The following is an 18,615-nucleotide window of genomic DNA, read 5'->3' as shown; positions in this document are numbered from 1 at the left end:
CTGCAGATGCTGGAGATGAAAGCTGAGAGTGTGGTGCTGGAAAAGCACAGCAGGTCAGGCAGCATCCGAGGAGCAAGAGAATTGATGTTTCGGGCAAAAGCCCTTCATCAGGAATTTGGTAAATCAGGAATTCCCGATGAAGGGCTTTTGCCCTAAACATTGATTCTCTTGCTCCTCGGATGGTGCCTGACCTGCTGTGCTTTTCCAGCGCCACACTCTCGAAGCCTGTTTAAAGTCAAAACCCGCGGTTTTATTGCTTTAGAACAGTGTTTTTGTCCAGGAAACACTTTGGAACTGTGCTTTCAGGATCATTTAACTCCCGTGTTATGTAATTGGTTCAGCAGCCTCTTTTTTCCGAAGGGCCACATGGAACATGCTCAAAGTGCACAGGTCTTAATGATGGTCTGAAGGCTGTGAGGGGGAAAAGATCAAATAAAATCCTTGGAATAGCAATCGGTAACTTTGACGCAATGGATTTTAGGAAATGGTGCTCAAAAATAAAAATAAATTAATAATCTCAGAGTCTTTGTGAGTAATGAACAGACTGTTGCGGAAGGACAAAGACCTAAAGAAACAAATTAATTTTTCTCAGCATTTTTTACAGAAATAATTATCAAAAACTCAAACCAAATTGCCTGAATTCTATGTGAATGCGGAAGACATTAAAAAAACGATCAGAAACAGAAACAACTTTGCAGAGCTCAGGTCTTGTGGTAACGATGGAGCTAAGGCTGAGGGGTTGACAAGATTCAGGAGACAGCCGGGAGAAAGCAAATTGAGGTCCGTACATGAATGAGGGATCTCGGGGTGGACAGCCATAACTCCCCGAAAGAGGCAACGCAAGTGGGTAAGACGGTGAACAAGGCACACGGCACACTTCCTCCTGTGTTCGGGACATTCAATATAAACATTGGCAAGTCATGTTGCAGCTGTTAAAAACTTGGATTAGGCTACATTTGGAATATTACGCACAGTCCTGGTCACCGCATAATAGAATGCTCATGGCATGTTTAACAGTTTGCCTTTGGATTGTCTGACGTGGAAACAGTAAGATCACGACAAGGGAAGTGGTCTCAGGACGTGAATGTACAGCACAGGTAATCTCACTGAAGGGTGAAGAAATTAGCGGTATACGGGCAGAGGTGGATGGATACATTACAATGTGTAAATTCAATGCTAAATCACGCTCAAAAACAAAGAGATGAGGAGAAGGAAACAAAGATCAAAATAAGAGACAGAGAGCAAAAGGCGGGAGAAAAATAAAATAACTAAAGAGCTTGCGTTTCCACCGTTTCCAACAAGTTAAACCCAAAAGAAATGAGAGTTTGCATGTTGCCGCGTTAATCTTTAAGGCCTGCCACATTGTTAAAAAGGTAGTTAATATGAATTGATTAAATTGTGAATTTCTGTGGTGAGTTTAGTTGAAACCTCCCACACACAAACAGCCAATTCACACTCTTGTTACATGTCAGCAGCAGCAGCACAGAAAGGGACTGTTCCTGCTGTTAGTGTACCGTTTATCCACGAACCCGGGTCCCTGGCGCTGTGAGGCAGCAGTGCTAACCACTGAGCCACTGTACCACCCCTGTGCTCTGTCAATGTCAATGTCTTATCTTTAGTTCTGTCCCTACAGGACCTCATGCTGATGTGTTTCTTTTATTTGACTTATTTTTCTAACCAATCTGTTTAGATTAGATTACTTACAGTGTGGAAACAGGCCCTTCAGCCCAACAAGTCCACACCGCCCCGCCGAAGCGCAACCCACCCATACCCCTACATTTACCCCTTACCTAACACTACGGGCAATTTAGTATGGCCAATTCACCTAACCTGCACATCTTTGGACTGTGGGAGGAAACCGGAGCACCCGGAGGAAATCCACGCAGACACGGGGAGAACGTGCAAACTCCACACAGTCAGTCGCCTGAGGCAGGAATTGAACCCGGGTCTCTGGCGCTGTGAGGCAGCAGTGCTAACCACTGTGCCACCGTGCCGCCCACATTAGTGGGTGTTCATTAGTGTTATTACACACCTCTGGAGTAGGTGGGACTTGAACCTGAGACTCCCAGCCTATGGGTAGGGACACTACCACATGGACCCCTCATGCAGCTGATTAATCAAATTCTCGATTGGCCACAGCTGATGCAAGTTGGTCTTCAATTTCTTTCTGATTTTCTGCTGTACGCCCTGAGCCACTGCCAGTGGGTATGTGTGCTATGCCGACGCCCAGTACCCCTGGCAGTGCCATTATTCCATCCTGGTCAATCGGATTTTTTGGGCTGGTTGTGGTGTCCCCAGGGGCCTGGTCCATACATTCACACACAGCATTCCAGCAGGACATGCATGGGGAGACTTTCAGGGCTCTCAGAACAAGGAGGGGGTGGGGATGGGGAAGGATGGTGTGTGGGAGTGGGTGAGGGGGTGTGGTTCAGGGGTGTGGGGGTTTTGGGGAGTGGTGAGGGGGTGTCGGGGGTAGGGGACGGCAGGGAGAGGTGGGGAGAGTGTGCTGTCTGTGCCCAGCCATTGTAACACTGTCACAGGCCAGAGCAGGCAGTGTCCTGTCTCTCTCCAGGGAGCCCTGCAGCACCTCGAGTGCCTCCTGGAATTGGAACCATTCAGTTGTGGCTCCAACAGGAACAGGCTGAAGGTCTGCAGCAAGTCACACCTCCTCCTCCCTCAGGAATCAATGACACAGTCTCCATCATCACCAAGAGCCAGCTCCCCATGGCCTTCCCAATACCAACGTGCTGCCTTGAGACCAAACTCCCCAATGGCCTTCTCAATGCCAACGTACTGCACTGAGACCCAGATCCCCAATGGCCGTCCCAATGCCAATGTGCAGGACTGAGACCCAGCTCTTCAAGAGTCTTCCCAATGCCAATGTGCCACACCGATACCCATCCACCCAATGACCTTCTCAATGTCAATTTGCTACACCTAGACCCAGCTCTCCAATGGCCTCCCAAAGCCAATGTGCTGCACTGAGACCCAGTTCCCCAAAGGCATTCCCAATACCAACGTGCTGCAGGGAGACCCAGCTACCCAATAGCCTTCCCAATGCCAAAGTACTGCACTGAGACCCAGCTCCCCAATGGCCTTCCTAATGCTAACGTACTGCACTGACACCCATCCACCCAATGGCCTTCCTAATGCCAAAGTGCTACACCGACACCCATCCACCCAATGCCCTTCCCAATGCCAACGTGCTGCATCAGGACGCAGCTCCCCAATGGCATTCCCAATGCCATCTTTATGCACTGACACACTGCTCCCCAATGGACTTCCATATGCCAAAGTGCTACACCGACACCCATCCACCCAATGGCCTTCCCAAAGCCCACGTGTTGCACTGAGACCCAACTGCCCAATGGCCTTCCCAATGACAACGTGCTGCACTGAGTCTCAGTGCCACAGTAGCCTTCCCAACGCCAATGTACTGCACCAGGACACAGCTCCCCAGTGGGCTTCCCAACACCATCGTGCTGCACTGAGAGCCTTCCTCATGCCAAAGTGTTGCACCGATACCCATCCACCCTATGCCCTTCCCAATGCCAACGTGCTGCATCAGGACGCAGCTCCCCAATGGCATTCCCAATGCCAATGTGCTGCAGTGTGACCCAGCTCCCCAATGGCATTCCCAATGCCATCTTTATGCACTGACACACTGCTCCCCAATGGACTTCCATATGTCAAATTGCTGCACTGAGACCCAGCTCCCCAATGGCCTTCCTAATGCCAACTTACTGCATCATGACCCAGCTCCCTAATGGCCTTCCTAATGCCAACGTACTGAACCAGGAAACAGCTCCCCAATGCCTTCCTAATGCCAATTTACTGCACCAGGACACAGCTCCTCAATAACCTTCCCAACACCATTGTGCTGCACTGAGGCCCAACTCCTTACTAGCCTTCTCAATGCCAACGTACTGAACCAGGACATAGCTCCCCAATGGCTTTCCTAATGCCAACGTACTGCACCATGACCCAGCTCCCCAATGGCCATCCCAATACCAATGTACTGCACTGAGACCCAGCTCCCCAATGCCTTCCTAATGCCAACGTACTGCACTGAGACCCAGTTCCCCAATGGCCTCCCCAATGCCAATGTGCTGCAGGGAGACCCAGCTTTCCAATGGCCTTCCTAATGCCAACGTTCTGCACTGAGACCCAGCTCCCCAATGCCTTCCTAATGCCAATGTACTGCACTGAGACCCAGTTCCCCAATGGCCTTCCCAAAGCCAAATGCAGGACTGAGACCCAGCTCTTCAAGAGTCTTCCCAATGCCAACGTGCTGGACTGAGATACAGCTCCCCAATGCCAACGTGATGCACTGAGACCCAGCTCCCCAATGGCCTTCCCAATGCCAACGTGATACACTGAGACCCAGCTCCCCAATGGCCTTCCCAATGCCAATGTGCTGCAGGGAGACCCAGCTACCCTATAGCCTTCCCAATGCCAATGTGCCACACCAATACCCATCCACCCAATGACCTTCCCAATGTCAATTTGCTGCACCTAGACCCAGCTCCCCAATGGCCTTCCTAATGCCAACGTACTGCACTGAGACCAAGCTCCGTAATGGCCTTCCTAATGCTAACGTACTGCACTGACACCTATCCACCCAATGGCCTTCCTAATGCCAAAGTGCTACACCGACACCCATCCACCCCATGGCCTTCCCAAAGCCCACGTGTTGCACTGAGACCCAACTGCCCAATGGCCTTCCCAATGACAACGTGCTGCACTGAGTCTCAGTGCCACAGTAGCCTTCCCAACGCCAATGTACTGCACCAGGACACAGCTCCCCAGTGGCCTTCCCAACACCATCGTGCTGCACTGAGAGCCTTCCTCATGCCAAAGTGTTGCACCGATACCCATCCACCCAATGCCCTTCCCAATGCCATCGTGCTGCATCAGGACACAGCTCCCCAATGGCATTCCCAATGCCATCTTTATGCACTGACACACTGCTCCCCAATGGACTTCCATATGTCAATGTGCTGCAGTGAGACCCATCTCTCCAATGGCCTTCCCAATGCCAATGTACTGCACTGAGACCTAGCTCTCCAATGGCCTTCCTAATGCCAACGTACTGCACTGAGACCAAGCTCCGCAATGGCCTTCCTAATGCCAACGTACTGCACTGAGACCCAGCTCTCCAATGGCCTTCCTAATGCTAACGTACTGCACTGAGACCCATCCACCCAATGGCCTTCCTAATGCCAACGTACTGCACTGAGACCCAGCTCTCCAATGGCCTTCCTAATGCCAACGTACTGCACTGAGACCCAGCTCTCCAATGGCCTTCCTAATGCCAACGTACTGCACTGAGACCAAGCTCCGCAATGGCCTTCCTAATGCTAACGTACTACACTGACACCCATCCACCCAATGGCCTTCCCAAAGCCCATGTGCTGCACTGAGACCCAACTGCCCAATGGCCTTCTTCATGCCAACGTACTGCATCATGACCCAGCTCCCTAATGGCCGTCCTAATGCCAATTTACTGCACCAGGACACATCTCCTCAATGGCCTTCCCAACACCATTGTGCTGCACTGAGGCCCAGCTCCCTACTAGCCTTCTCAATGCCAACGTACTGAACCAGGACATAGCTCCCCAATGGCTTTCCTAATGCCAACGTACTGCACCATGACCCAGCTCCCCAATGGCCATCCCAATAACAACGTGCTGCACCAGGACACAGCTCCTCAATAACCTTCCCAACACCATTGTGCTGCACTGAGGCCCAACTCCCTACTAGCCTTCTCAATGCCAACGTACTGAACCAGGACATAGCTCCCCAATGGCTTTCCTAATGCCAACGTACTGCACCATGACCCAGCTCCCCAATGGCCTCCCCAATGCCAATGTGCTGCAGGGAGACCCAGCTTTCCAATGGCCTTCCTAATGCCAACGTTCTGCACTGAGACCCAGCTCCCCAATGCCTTCCTAATGCCAATGTACTGCACTGAGACCCAGTTCCCCAATGGCCTTCCCAAAGCCAATATGCAGGACTGAGACCCAGCTCTTCAAGAGTCTTCCCAATGCCAACGTGCTGGACTGAGATACAGCTCCCCAATGCCAACGTGATGCACTGAGACCCAGCTCCCCAATGGCCTTCCCAATGCCAATGTGATACACTGAGACCCAGCTCCCCAATGGCCTTCCCAATGCCAATGTGCTGCAGGGAGACCCAGCTACCCTATAGCCTTCCCAATGCCAATGTGCCACACCAATACCCATCCACCCAATGACCTTCCCAATGTCAATGTGCTGCAGTGAGATCCAGCTCCCCAATGGCTTTACCAATGCCAATGTGCTGCAGTGAGACAGCTACCCAAAAGCCTTCTTGATGCCAATCTGCTGCAGTGAGACAGCTACCCAAAGGCCTTCCCAATGCTCAGGTGCTGCAGTGAGACACAGCTCCCCAATGGCATTCCCAATGCCGACGTGCTGCACTGAGACCCAGCTCCCCAATGGCCTTCCCAAAGCCAACGCGCTGCAGTGAGACCCATCTGCCCAATGGCCTTCCCAAAGCCAATGTGCTGCAGCGAGACCGAGCTCCCCAAATTGGCCTTCCCAATGCCAATGTGCTGCAGGAGACCCATCTCCCCAATAGCCTTCCCAAAGTCAACGTGCTGCAGTGAGACCCAGCTGCCCAATGGCCCTCCCAAAGCCAATGTGCTGCAGGAGACCGATCTCCCCAATAGCCTTCCCAAAGTCAACGTGCTGCAGTGAGACCCAGCTGCCCAATGGCCCTCCCAAAGCCAATGTGCTGCAGGAGACCCATCTCCCCAATAGCCTTCCCAAAGCCAATGTGCTGCAGGGAGACCCAGCTCCCCAATGGCCTTCCCAATGGCAATGTGCTGGATGGAGACCCAGCTCCACAATGGCATTCCCAATGTCAACTTGCTGCACTGAGACCCAACTACCTAATAGCCTTCCCAAAGCCAATGTGCTGCAGTGAGACAGCTACCCAAAGGTCTTCACAATGCTCAGGTGCTGCAGTGAGACACAGCTCCCCAATGGCATTCCCAATGCCGACGTGCTGCACTGAGACCCAGCTCCCCAATGGCCTTCCCAAAGCCAATGTGCTGCAGTGAGACCCATCTCCCCAATAGCTTTCCCAAAGCCAACGTGCTGCAGGGAGACCCATCTCCCCAATGGCCTTCCCAAAGCCAATGTGCTGCAGTGAGATCCAGCTCCCCAATGGCTTTACCAATGCCAATGTGCTGCAGTGAGACAGCTACCCAAAAGCCTTCTTGATGCCAATCTGCTGCAGTGAGACAGCTACCCAAAGGCCTTCCCAATGCTCAGGTGCTGCAGTGAGACACAGCTCCCCAATGGCATTCCCAATGCCGACGTGCTGCACTGAGACTCAGCTCCCCAATGGCCTTCCCAAAGCCAACGCGCTGCAGGGAGACCCATCTCCCCAATGGCCTCCGCAATGCCAATGTGCTGCAGCGAGACCGAGCTCCCCAAATTGGCCTTCCCAATGCCAATGTGCTGCAGTGAGACCCATCTCCCCAATAGCCTTCCCAACGCTAAAGTGCGGCAGGGAGACCCATCACCCCAATGGCCTTCCCAAAGCCAATGTGCTGCAGTGAGACCCAGCTCCCTAACGGCCTTCCCAATGCCAATGTGCTGCAGTGAGACCCATCTCCCCAATAGCCTTCCCAACGCTAAAGTGCGGCAGGGAGACCCATCACCCCAATGGCCTTCCCAAAGCCAATGTGCTGCAGTGAGACCCAGCTCCCTAACGGCCTTCCCAATGCCAATGTACTGAACCAGGATAGAGCTCCCCAATGGACTTCTTAATGCCAACGTACTGCACCATGACCCAGCTCCCCAATGGTCTTCCCAATGCCAACGTGTTGCACCAGGACAGAGCTTTCCAATGCCAATGTGCTGTACCGATACCCAGCTCCCCATGGCCTTCCGATTGCCAATGTGCTGCAGCTAGACGCAGCTCCCCAATGCCAACGTGCTGCACTAAGACCCAACTAACCAATAGCCTTCCCAAAGCCAATGTGCTGCAGTGAGACCTATCTCCCCAATAGCCTTCCCAAAGCCAACGTGCTGTAGGGAGACCCATCTCTCCAATGGCCTTCCCAAAGCCAACGTGCTGCACCGATACCCAGCTCCCCAATGGCCTTCCGATTGACAACGTGCTGCACTGAGACCCAGCTCCCCAAGGCCAACGTGCTGCACTGAGACAGATCTACCCAAAGCCCTTCTCAATGCCAATGTGCTGCAGGGAGACCCAGCTACCCAATGGGCCTTCCCAATGCCAATATGCTGCAGCTCGACCCAGCTCCCCAATGCCAACGTGCTGCACTGAGACAGATCTACCCAAAGCCCTTCTCAATGCCAATGTGCTGCAGGGAGACCCAGCTACCCAATAGCCTTCCCAAAGCCAATGTGCTGCAGGGAGATCCAGCTACCCAATAACCTTCCCAAAGCCAACATGCTGCAGTGAGACCCTGCTCCCCAATAGCCTTCCCAAAGCCAACGTGCTGCAGGAGACCCATCTCCCCAATGGCCTTCCCAAAGCCAATGTGCTGCAGGGAGACCCAGCTCCCCAATGGCCTTCCCAATGTCAATGTGCTGGATGGAGACCCAGCTCCACAATGGCATTCCCAATGTCAACTTGCTGCACTGAGACCCAACTACCTAATAGCCTTCCCAAAGCCAATGTGCTGCAGTGAGACAGCTACCCAAAGGTCTTCACAATGCTCAGGTGCTGCAGTGAGACACAGCTCCCCAATGGCATTCCCAATGCCGACGTGCTGCACTGAGACCCAGCTCCCCAATGGCCTTCCCAAAGCCAATGTGCTGCAGTGAGACCCATCTCCCCAATAGCTTTCCCAAAGCCAACGTGCTGCAGGGAGACCCATCTCCCCAATGGCCTTCCCAAAGCCAATGTGCTGCAGTGAGATCCAGCTCCCCAATGGCTTTACCAATGCCAATGTGCTGCAGTGAGACAGCTACCCAAAAGCCTTCTTGATGCCAATCTGCTGCAGTGAGACAGCTACCCAAAGGCCTTCCCAATGCTCAGGTGCTGCAGTGAGACACAGCTCCCCAATGGCATTCCCAATGCCGACGTGCTGCACTGAGACCCAGCTCCCCAATGGCCTTCCCAAAGCCAACGCGCTGCAGGGAGACCCATCTCCCCAATGGCCTCCCCAATGCCAATGTGTTGCACCAGGACACAACTCCCCAAAGCCAATTTGCTGCACCGATACATAGCTCCCCATTGGCCTTCCGATTGTGAATGTGCAGCACTGAGACCCAGTTCCCCTTTGGCCTTCCCAAAGCCAATATGCTGCACCTAGAACCAGCTCCCCAAAGCCAATGTGATGCAGGGAGACCCATCTCCCCAATGGCCTTCCCAAAGCCAACGTTCTGCAGTGCGACACAGCTCCCCAATGGCCTTCCCAAGCCAATGTGCTGCACTGAGACCCATCTACCCAAAGGCCTTTCCAAAGCCAATGTGCTGGAGGGAGACCCAGCTGCCCAATGGCCTTCCCAATGCAAACTTGCTGCATTGAGACCCAACTATCCAATAGCCTTACCAATGCCAACGTTCTGCACCAGGACCCAGCTCCCTAATGGGCTTCCTAATGCCAAAGTGTTGCAACGATACCCATCCACCCAATGGCCTTCCCAATGCTAATGTGATGCACTGAGACCCAGCTCTCCAATGGCCTTCCCAATGCCAATGTACTGCACCATGACCCAGCTCCCCAATGTCCTTCCCAATACCAATGTGCTGCACCAGGACGTAGCTCCCCAATGGCCTTACCAATGCCAATGTGCTGCAGTGAGACCCTGCTCCCCAATGGCCTTCCCAATGCCAATGTGCTGCAGCTAGATCCAGCTCCCCAATGGCCGCCCCAATGCCAACGTGTTGCACCAGGACACAGATTTCCAATGCCAATGTGCTGCACCGATACCCATCTCCCCAATGGCCTTCCCAAAGCCAATGTGCTGGAGGGAAACCCAGCTCCCCAATGGCCTTCCCAATGCCAACGTGCTGCACTGAGACCCATCTACCCAATGGCCTTCTCAAAGCCAATGTGCTGCAGTGAGACCCAATGGCCTTCCCAATGCCAACTTGCAGCACTGAGACCCAACTACCCAATAGCCTTTCCAAAGCCAATGTGCTGCAGTGAGACCCTGCTCCCCAATGGCCTTCCCAAAGCCAATGTGCTGCAGGAAGACCCATTTCCCCAATGCCTTCCCAATGCCAACGTGCTGCAATGAGACCCAGCTCCCCAATGGCCTTCCCAAAGCCAACGTGCTGCAATGAGACCCAGCTCCCCAATGGCTTTCCCAATGCCAATGTGCTGCAGACAGACAGCTATCCCAAGGCCTTCCCAATGCCAACGTGCTGCACTGTTACCCAGCTCCCCAATGGCCTTCCCAATACCAACGTGCTGCACCAGGACACAGCTCCCCAATGGTCTTCCAAAGCCAATGTGCTGCACTGAGACCCATCTCCCCAGTGGGTAAAAACCATGACTGCCGATGCTGGAAACCAGATTCTGGATTAGTGGTACTGGAAGAGCACAGCAGGTCAGGCAGCATCCAACGAGCAGCAAAATCGACGTTTCGGGCAAAAGCCCTTCATCAGGAATAAAGGCAGTGAGCCTGAAGCGTGGAGAGATAAGCTAGAGGAGGGTGGGGGTGGGGAGAAAGTAGCATAGAGTACAATGGGTGAGTGGGGGAGCACACTCACACTCACAGAGTCACACACACGCGCACGCACACACACACACATATATGCACGTGCACCCGCACGCACACACACACTTATATGCACGCACACCTGCACGCACGCACACGTGCACACACACACATATATGCACGCACACGCGCACACACACACATATATGCATGCGCACCTGCACACACGCACACGCGCACACACACACATATATGCACCTGCACACACGCACATGCGCACACACACATATATGCACGCGCACCCGCACGCTCGCACACGCGCACACACACACATATATGCACGTGCACCCGCACACACGCACACACACACATATGCACGCGTACCCGCACACACGCATACGCGCTCAAACACACACATATATGCACCCGCACGCACACACACACATATATGCACGCGCACCAGCACACATGCACACGCGCACACACACACATATATATGCATGCGCACCCACGCACACGCGCACACACACACATATATGCATGCGCACCCGCACACACACACATATATGCACGCGCACCCGCACGAACACACACGTATATGCACGCGCACCCACACACACGCACACGCGCAGACACATACATATATGCACGTGCACCCGCACGCACGCACACACGCCCACACACATATATGCACCCGCACGCATGCACACGCGCACATACACACATATATGCACGCGCACCCGCATATATGCACGCGCACCCACGCACACGCACACACACACATATATGCAAGCACACCCGCACACACATATATGCACCCGCACGCACGCACATGCGCACACACACACATATGCATGCGTACCCGCACACACGCACACGCGCTCAAACACACACATATATGCACCCGCACGCACACACACACATATATGCACGCGCACCCGCACACATGCACACGCGCACACACACACATATATATGCATGCGCACCCACGCACACATATGCACGCGCACCCGCAAACAGGCACACACGCACTCACACACATATATGCACGCACACCCGCGCACACGCACACAGACATATATGCACCTGCACGCACGCACACACACATATGCACGCGCACCAGCACACATGCACACGCGCACACACACACATATATATGCATGCGCACCCACGCACACGCGCACACACACACATATATGCACGCGCACCCGCAAACACGCACATATATGCACGCGCACCCACACGCACACACACGTATATGCACGCGCACCCACACACACGCACACGCGCAGACACACATATATGCACGCACACCCGCACACACGCACACAGACATATATGCACCTGCACGCACGCACACACACATATGCACGCGCACCCATACACACACACATATGCACGCGCACACACACACATGTATGCACGCGCACCCGCACATACGCTCACGTGCACACACACTTATATATGCATGTGCACCCGCACGCACACGCGCACACACACATATATGCACGCGCACCCGCACGCACACGTGCACACACACACATATATGCATCCGTACCCGCACACACGCACACGCGCACACACACACAAATATGCACCCGCATGCACGCAAATGCGCACACACACATATATGCACGCGCACCCGCACGCACGCTCACGCGCACACACGCATATGCACGCGCACCCGCACACACACACACATGTATGCACCCGCACACACGCACACATATATGCACGCGCACGCGCACACACGCACACGCTCACACACAGACATATACATGCACGCGCACCCGCACACAGGCATAGATGCACGCGCACGCACACATACATACATGCACAGGTACCCGCACACGCGCACACACACACATATATGCACGCGCACCTGCACGCACGCACACACACACATATATGCTCGCGCACCCGCACTTACGCACACACACCCGCACATATACACACATATGTGCACACACACACACACACACACACAGACACACACACACACACACACAGACACCCGCACACACACACACACACACAGACACCCACACACACAGACACCCGCACACACTAAGCGATAAAACGTACTTACTGATGATATTCAGCTGGGTCCCTGTCCCGTACACATTGGACCACACTGTACAGTAATACACAGTCGCATCTTCAGGCTGACTGTTTGTGATTGTTAGTGTGACAACAAGACCGGTGTTATTTCTGATCGAATTAAAACGGCCCTGAAAATCTTTATTCACTAACAAATCTCCATCCACACGGTGTGTCACAATCCTTTGATAACCTGTCGGACTGCGTCGGTACCAGTGCACATCACTCACTCCCAAATCGATATCCTGCATAGAGCAGTGTAACTGGGCGGTTTGACCCACTCTGACATTCAGTATCGGGGTCTGAGTGAGCACAGCAAATCTTTCACCTGGAACAGAAACAAATCGAAAGATCAGATCCAGAAAGCAGCATTGGGCCTGTTTAAAGGGATGGTCCGTTGAGCTCAGGCACAGTATTTAAAAACAAGAATAATCTGTAAGACTGTCACAGAAAGTTGCTTCAACCTCGCCTTACTGTTTCACAAAATAAAACCATCAATGATCAGGATTTAAACTGGACCATGAGCTGTAAAGTAATTAGCCAGGAGCATTAACTGAAGAGTAACTAACCGGGAGTATTCACTGTGGGGTAATTGGGCAGGGGCATTAACTGGGGAGTAATTGGCCAGGAGTATTAATTGTGGATTAACTCGTCAGGAGCATTAGCTACAGAGTATTGAGTCAGGAACATTAGCTGTGGAATTGTAAAGACATTAAAAGAGTAAGAGGTACGTTAATGAAAATATAAAAGATCAGGAGAAATCTCCAAGGTGGAGGGGAGGAGCCTGTTCCCCTTTTTGGGAGAATCTAGAACTAGAGGTCACTGATTAAAACTCAGGGGTCACTCTTTGTAAACAGAGATTAGGCAAAATCCTTTCTCTCACAGGATTGTGAATTTTTGGAAGTCTTTTCCTGGCAAGATGGTGGAAGCAGATTCCTTGGATATTGTTAAAGCAGAGTCTTTTTCCCAGGGACTAGAGGACATCAGTTTATGTTGGAGGGGAAAGAATAAAAGGGAACCTGAGGGGTAACCTGTTTACACAGAGGGTGGGACTCATATGGAATGAGCTGCCAGTGGACGTCATTGAGGTGGGTACATTAACAACATTTAAAAGGCATTTGGACAAATACATGGATAGGAACGGATCTGGGCCAAGTGCAGGGGAATGGGGTTAGCGTGGATGGACACTTTGGTCAGCATGGACCAGTTTGGGCCGAAGGGCCTGTCTCTGTGTTGTCAGACTGTATGACTCTATGACTCAGAGGTGGATAGGTTCTTGTTTAATAATTGGGTGAAAGATCATTGAGGGTCAGTGGGAATGTGTGGTCATGGGGCCAGCAGTAGAAATGGTTCAGAGCTCCAATCAAGCATGCTGGGAATTTAGGTCAAGCTAGTTTAAACTCTGACCTTGGTTAGATCTGCAGTGAGGCTGTGCTGTGATGTGTTGTTTCTTGTGTTGACCAAATAAGGCAAGTGTCATGGTCGTCTCTCGCCATTCTGGCACCATATTACCTTATATGGAATGTGGCTGTTACTACTCAGGAGAAACATCTGAACGTTGTCCCCCGTGAACACCATTGGCTGGGATTGATCATTATGATCAGGGTTTGGTCGATTCATTGTCTGAGTGCCAGAGAACTTTCTGGAAAAGGAGCAGATATCTGAGATAAGTTAGCAGAAGGAAAGATTTTCTCAGGGGAAGCCTTCGAGACCAATATTTGAGAAGTGTGTTCCCTGAAGTCACCATCAGAGAAAGCAAAGGACCATGAGGTGAGATCAACACAGAGAGCAACATTGGCCACTTCACACAAATCCAGCTGGCATTTAATTTCAGCCAAACCTATCCAGTTCATGTTAGGGATAGGGTTAAATGTGAAATAAGTTCAAGTAGGGTGAGATTAAATGAAGTGAGTTAAATGTAGATGTTCAGTTTGATAAAGGAAGAAGTAAATGTTGCACCAAATGTAAGTTTAATGTTGTGCACTGGTACCTAAAGGGGTTAAATAAAGAAAAGAATTTTTAGAATTGAAGTCTGAGTCATCTCCCTGTCCTTTCTCAGTCACACAGGGGAAGAACACCTGGGTAAAAGGCTGCAGTTCATGTTGTAGGTTTTGGTGTCCCTGGGTAGGCCTTCAGTGGGACGTGACTGTACATTGCTCTGAAGACAAACTCACTCCCAACCTTGTATGATGGAGCTGGATTGCTCAGTAATTGGAAATGAATCAGGTATTTGCTGAGTGCGACAGCAGTATTTATGAAGTGACTCTGGTCTCTTTTCCTATCCCTCAGAAGTCAGCGAGTGAGTTAAGAGGAACACATGACAGATTGCCAAGAGTGGGAAGAGATGTTTCGAAACTATGTAAATGAGAACTGGCCCCAGTGAGCTGAGTCTCGCAGTAAATTAGCACCAGGCCTGGGGTCTGCTGGAGTGAAGTGTTGGGCAGAAACAGATAGGGAGCTGGGAAAGCGTGTTTCTAAGCTTCATTAAGCTTCAGCAATAGGCAGTTGTTTGGAGCAATGAAGGGGGAAAGAGTTTGAAACTGAGAAGTTGCCGTGGTGGGCAGCATAGTGGCACAGTGGTTAGCACTGCTGCCTCACAGCGCCAGAGACCCGGGTTCAATTCCCGCCTCAGGCGACTGACTGTGTGGAGTTTGCACATTCTCCCCGTGTCTGTGTGGGTTTCCTCCGGGTGCTCCGGTTTCCTCCCACAGTCCAAAGATGTGCAGTTAGGTGAATTGGCCGTGCTAAATTGCTCGGAGTGTTAGGCGAAGGGGTAAATGTAGGGGAATGGGTCTGCATGGGTTGCGCTTCGGCGGGTCGGTGTGGACTTGTTGGGCCGAAGGGCCTGTTTCCACACTGTAAAGTAATCTAATCTAATGAAGGAAACAAGCAGTTAACTGAGAAGTTAGACAGAGAAGGAAAGATTATGTGAGAAAGTGACAGAAGAGGAGGAAGGAAGCAGGTAAATATGTTGCACATGTGCCAGTCTCCGAGCTGACGTGAGAGGTTTACTGAGAATTATAAGGTTCACACTGAGTGAGATGTGACCACTCAGGCAGTGACCAAACCGAATAAACAATGCCCAAATTTGCAGGCTGCTGTGAAAGTTCTGAAGGCAGAGAACGTAGACTCTCTGTGGCTGATCACTCAAAGTGTCAGCAGGACTTTAAAATCTCAGCTGTCATTCCCAAAAGGAATGAGGTCCGCATTGGGGCCAGTTCAGTCTGAGGGAGGTGGGGATCACAGAGTGAAACGGGAGGAGCTGGAAGGGAATAAAGGCAGTGTGCTGCATGTGGGAATAACTAGGGACTCCCAGCACCCCTTTCCAGAGGCAATGTGCCCCTCAATGCCCCAGAACCTTTCCCCACCCTGAGGAATCCTGTCACCACGAGTCACAGGCAGTTACTGACACAAGCCTTGCTTATGGTAGCACCGTTAGGGGAAGGCACTAAAAAAGATCACCACTTCTAAAACCCACTGCAAATCCTTTTATGGGTTTATAATGCATTCATCAGCAAAGGCTTTCAGAGGGGCTTGATGATGGGGAAAGGTAACAGGAATGGGAATGTGAGTGAGCAGGGATCAGGGATCAGGGATGGGTCATGGACAGAGATCAGGGACAGGTATCAGGGATAGAGATCAGGGATCAGGGGTCAGGGATCACGGATCAAGGATCAAGGACAGGCATCAGGGATCAGGGACAGGGATCAGGGATCAGGGACAGTGATCAGGGACATGGATCAGGGACAGGGATCAGGGACAGGGATCAGGGATCAGGGACAGGGATCAGGGATCAAGGATAGAGATCAGGGATCAGAGACAGTGATCAGGGACAGGGATCAGGGATCAGGGACAGGGATCAGGGACAGTGATCAGGGACAGGGATCAGGGACATGGACAGGGATCAGGGATCAGGGACAGGGATCAGGGACATGGATCAGGGATCAGGGATCAGGGACAGGGATCAGGGACATGGATCAGGGACAGGGATCAGGGACATGGATCAGGGATCAGGGATCAAGGATCAGGGATCAGGGCAGGGATCAGGGACATGGATCAAGGACGGATCAGGGACATGGATCAGGGATCAGGGATCAGGGACAGGGATCAGGGACATGGATCAGGGATCATGGGTCAGGGATCAGGGATAGAGATCAGGGACAGGGATCAGGGACAGGGATCACGGATGGGTCAGGGAAAGAGATCAGGGATAGAGATCAGGGGTCAGGGACAGGGTTCAGGGGTCACGGATCAGGGGTCAGGGACAGGGATCAGGGACAGGGATCAGGGATCAGGGACAGGGATCAGGGACCAGGGATAGAGATCAGGGATCAAGGATCAGGGATCAGGGACATGGATCAGAGACAGGGATCAGGGATCAGGGACATGGATCAGGGACAGGGATCAGGGATCAAGGATCAAGGACAGGGATCGGGGCAGGGATCATGACAGGGATCAGGGATCGAGATCAGGGATCAGGGATCAGGGGTCAGGGGTCAGGGACAGGGATCAGAGACAGGGATGAGGGATCAGGGACAGGGGTCAGGGACAGGGATCAGAGACAGGGATGAGGGATCAGGGACAGGGATCAAGGACACGGATGAGGGATCAGGGACAGGGATCAGGGACAGGGATCAAGGACAGGGATGAGGGATCAGGGACAGGGATCAGGGACAGGGATCAAGGACAGAGATCAGGGATCAGGGACAGGAATCAGGGACATGGATCAAGGACAGGGATCAGGGACAGGGGTGAGGGATCAGGGACAGGGATCAGGGACAGGGATCAGGGACAGGGATGAGGGATCAGGGACAGGGATCAGGGACAGGGATCAGGGATAGAGAAACCAGGGTCAGGGATCAGGGATCAGGGATCAGGGACAGGGATCAGGAAGCGGGTTCAGAGAAAGTGGAGTCGCAGGTAGATAGGATAGTGAAGAAGGTGTATGTTATGCTTTCCTTTATTGGTCAGAGTATTGAGTACAGGAGTTGGGGGGTCATGTTGCGGCTGTGCAGGACATTGGTCAGGCCACTGTTGGAATATTGCATGCAATTCTGGTCTCCTTCCTATCGGAAAGATGTTGTGAAACTTGAAAGTGTTCAGAAAAGATTTACCAGGATGAGGGGTGACCTTATAGAGGTTTACAAAATTATGAGGGGCATGGATAGGGTAAATAGACAAGGTATTTTCCCCGGGCTGGGGAAGTCAAGAACTACAGGGGAATAGATTTAGTGTGAGAGAGGAAAGATATAAAAGAGATCGAAGGGGCAACTTTTTCACACAGAGGGTGGTACGTGTATGGAATGAGCTGCCAGAGGATGTGGTGGAGGCTGGTACAATTACAACATTTAAGAGGCATTTGAATGGGTATATGAATAGGAAGGGTTTGGCAGGATATGGGCCGGGTGCTGGCAGGTGGGACTAGATTGGGTTGGGATATCTGGTCAGCATGGATGGGTTGGACCGAAGGGTCAGTTTCGGTGCTGTATATCTCTATGACCTTATGACTCTATGACAGTCAGTGCAAATGATCCAGTGATATCTAACAGATTATCAGAGCAGTAAGTGTAAATGATCCAGTGATATCTGACAGATTCCCCAGGGCAGTCAGTATAAATGATCCAGTGATATTTGACAGATTCCCCAGGGCAGTCAGTGTAAATGATCCAGTGATATCTGACAGATTCCCAGAGCAGTCAGTGTAAATGATCCAGTGATATCTGACAGATTCCCCAGGGCAGTCAGTGTAAATGATCCAGTGATATCTGACAGATTCCCCAGGGCAGTCAGTGTAAATGATCCAGTGATATCTGACAGATTATCA

General features: G+C 52.0%; 1 protein-coding gene across 1 annotated transcript in view; it reads right to left on the bottom strand.

The window, feature by feature from the left end:
* The window catches only part of LOC122540108 (junctional adhesion molecule-like), a 77,646-nt gene that overhangs the window by 7,376 nt on the left and 51,655 nt on the right, over positions 1 to 18,615 (bottom strand). The window contains exon 3 of the mRNA XM_087991020.1: positions 12,781 to 13,119. Coding sequence (XP_087847146.1) covers positions 12,781 to 13,119 — 339 coding nt within the window. The remainder of the gene's footprint in view (positions 1 to 12,780; positions 13,120 to 18,615) is intronic.

Source organism: Chiloscyllium plagiosum, unplaced genomic scaffold, assembly GCF_037043375.1.
Source record: "Chiloscyllium plagiosum isolate Xiang-an unplaced genomic scaffold, Cpla_swu_hap1 HiC_scaffold_10, whole genome shotgun sequence".
Taxonomy (NCBI): domain Eukaryota; kingdom Metazoa; phylum Chordata; class Chondrichthyes; order Orectolobiformes; family Hemiscylliidae; genus Chiloscyllium; species Chiloscyllium plagiosum.
This window is presented reverse-complemented; position numbering and strand designations above follow the sequence as displayed.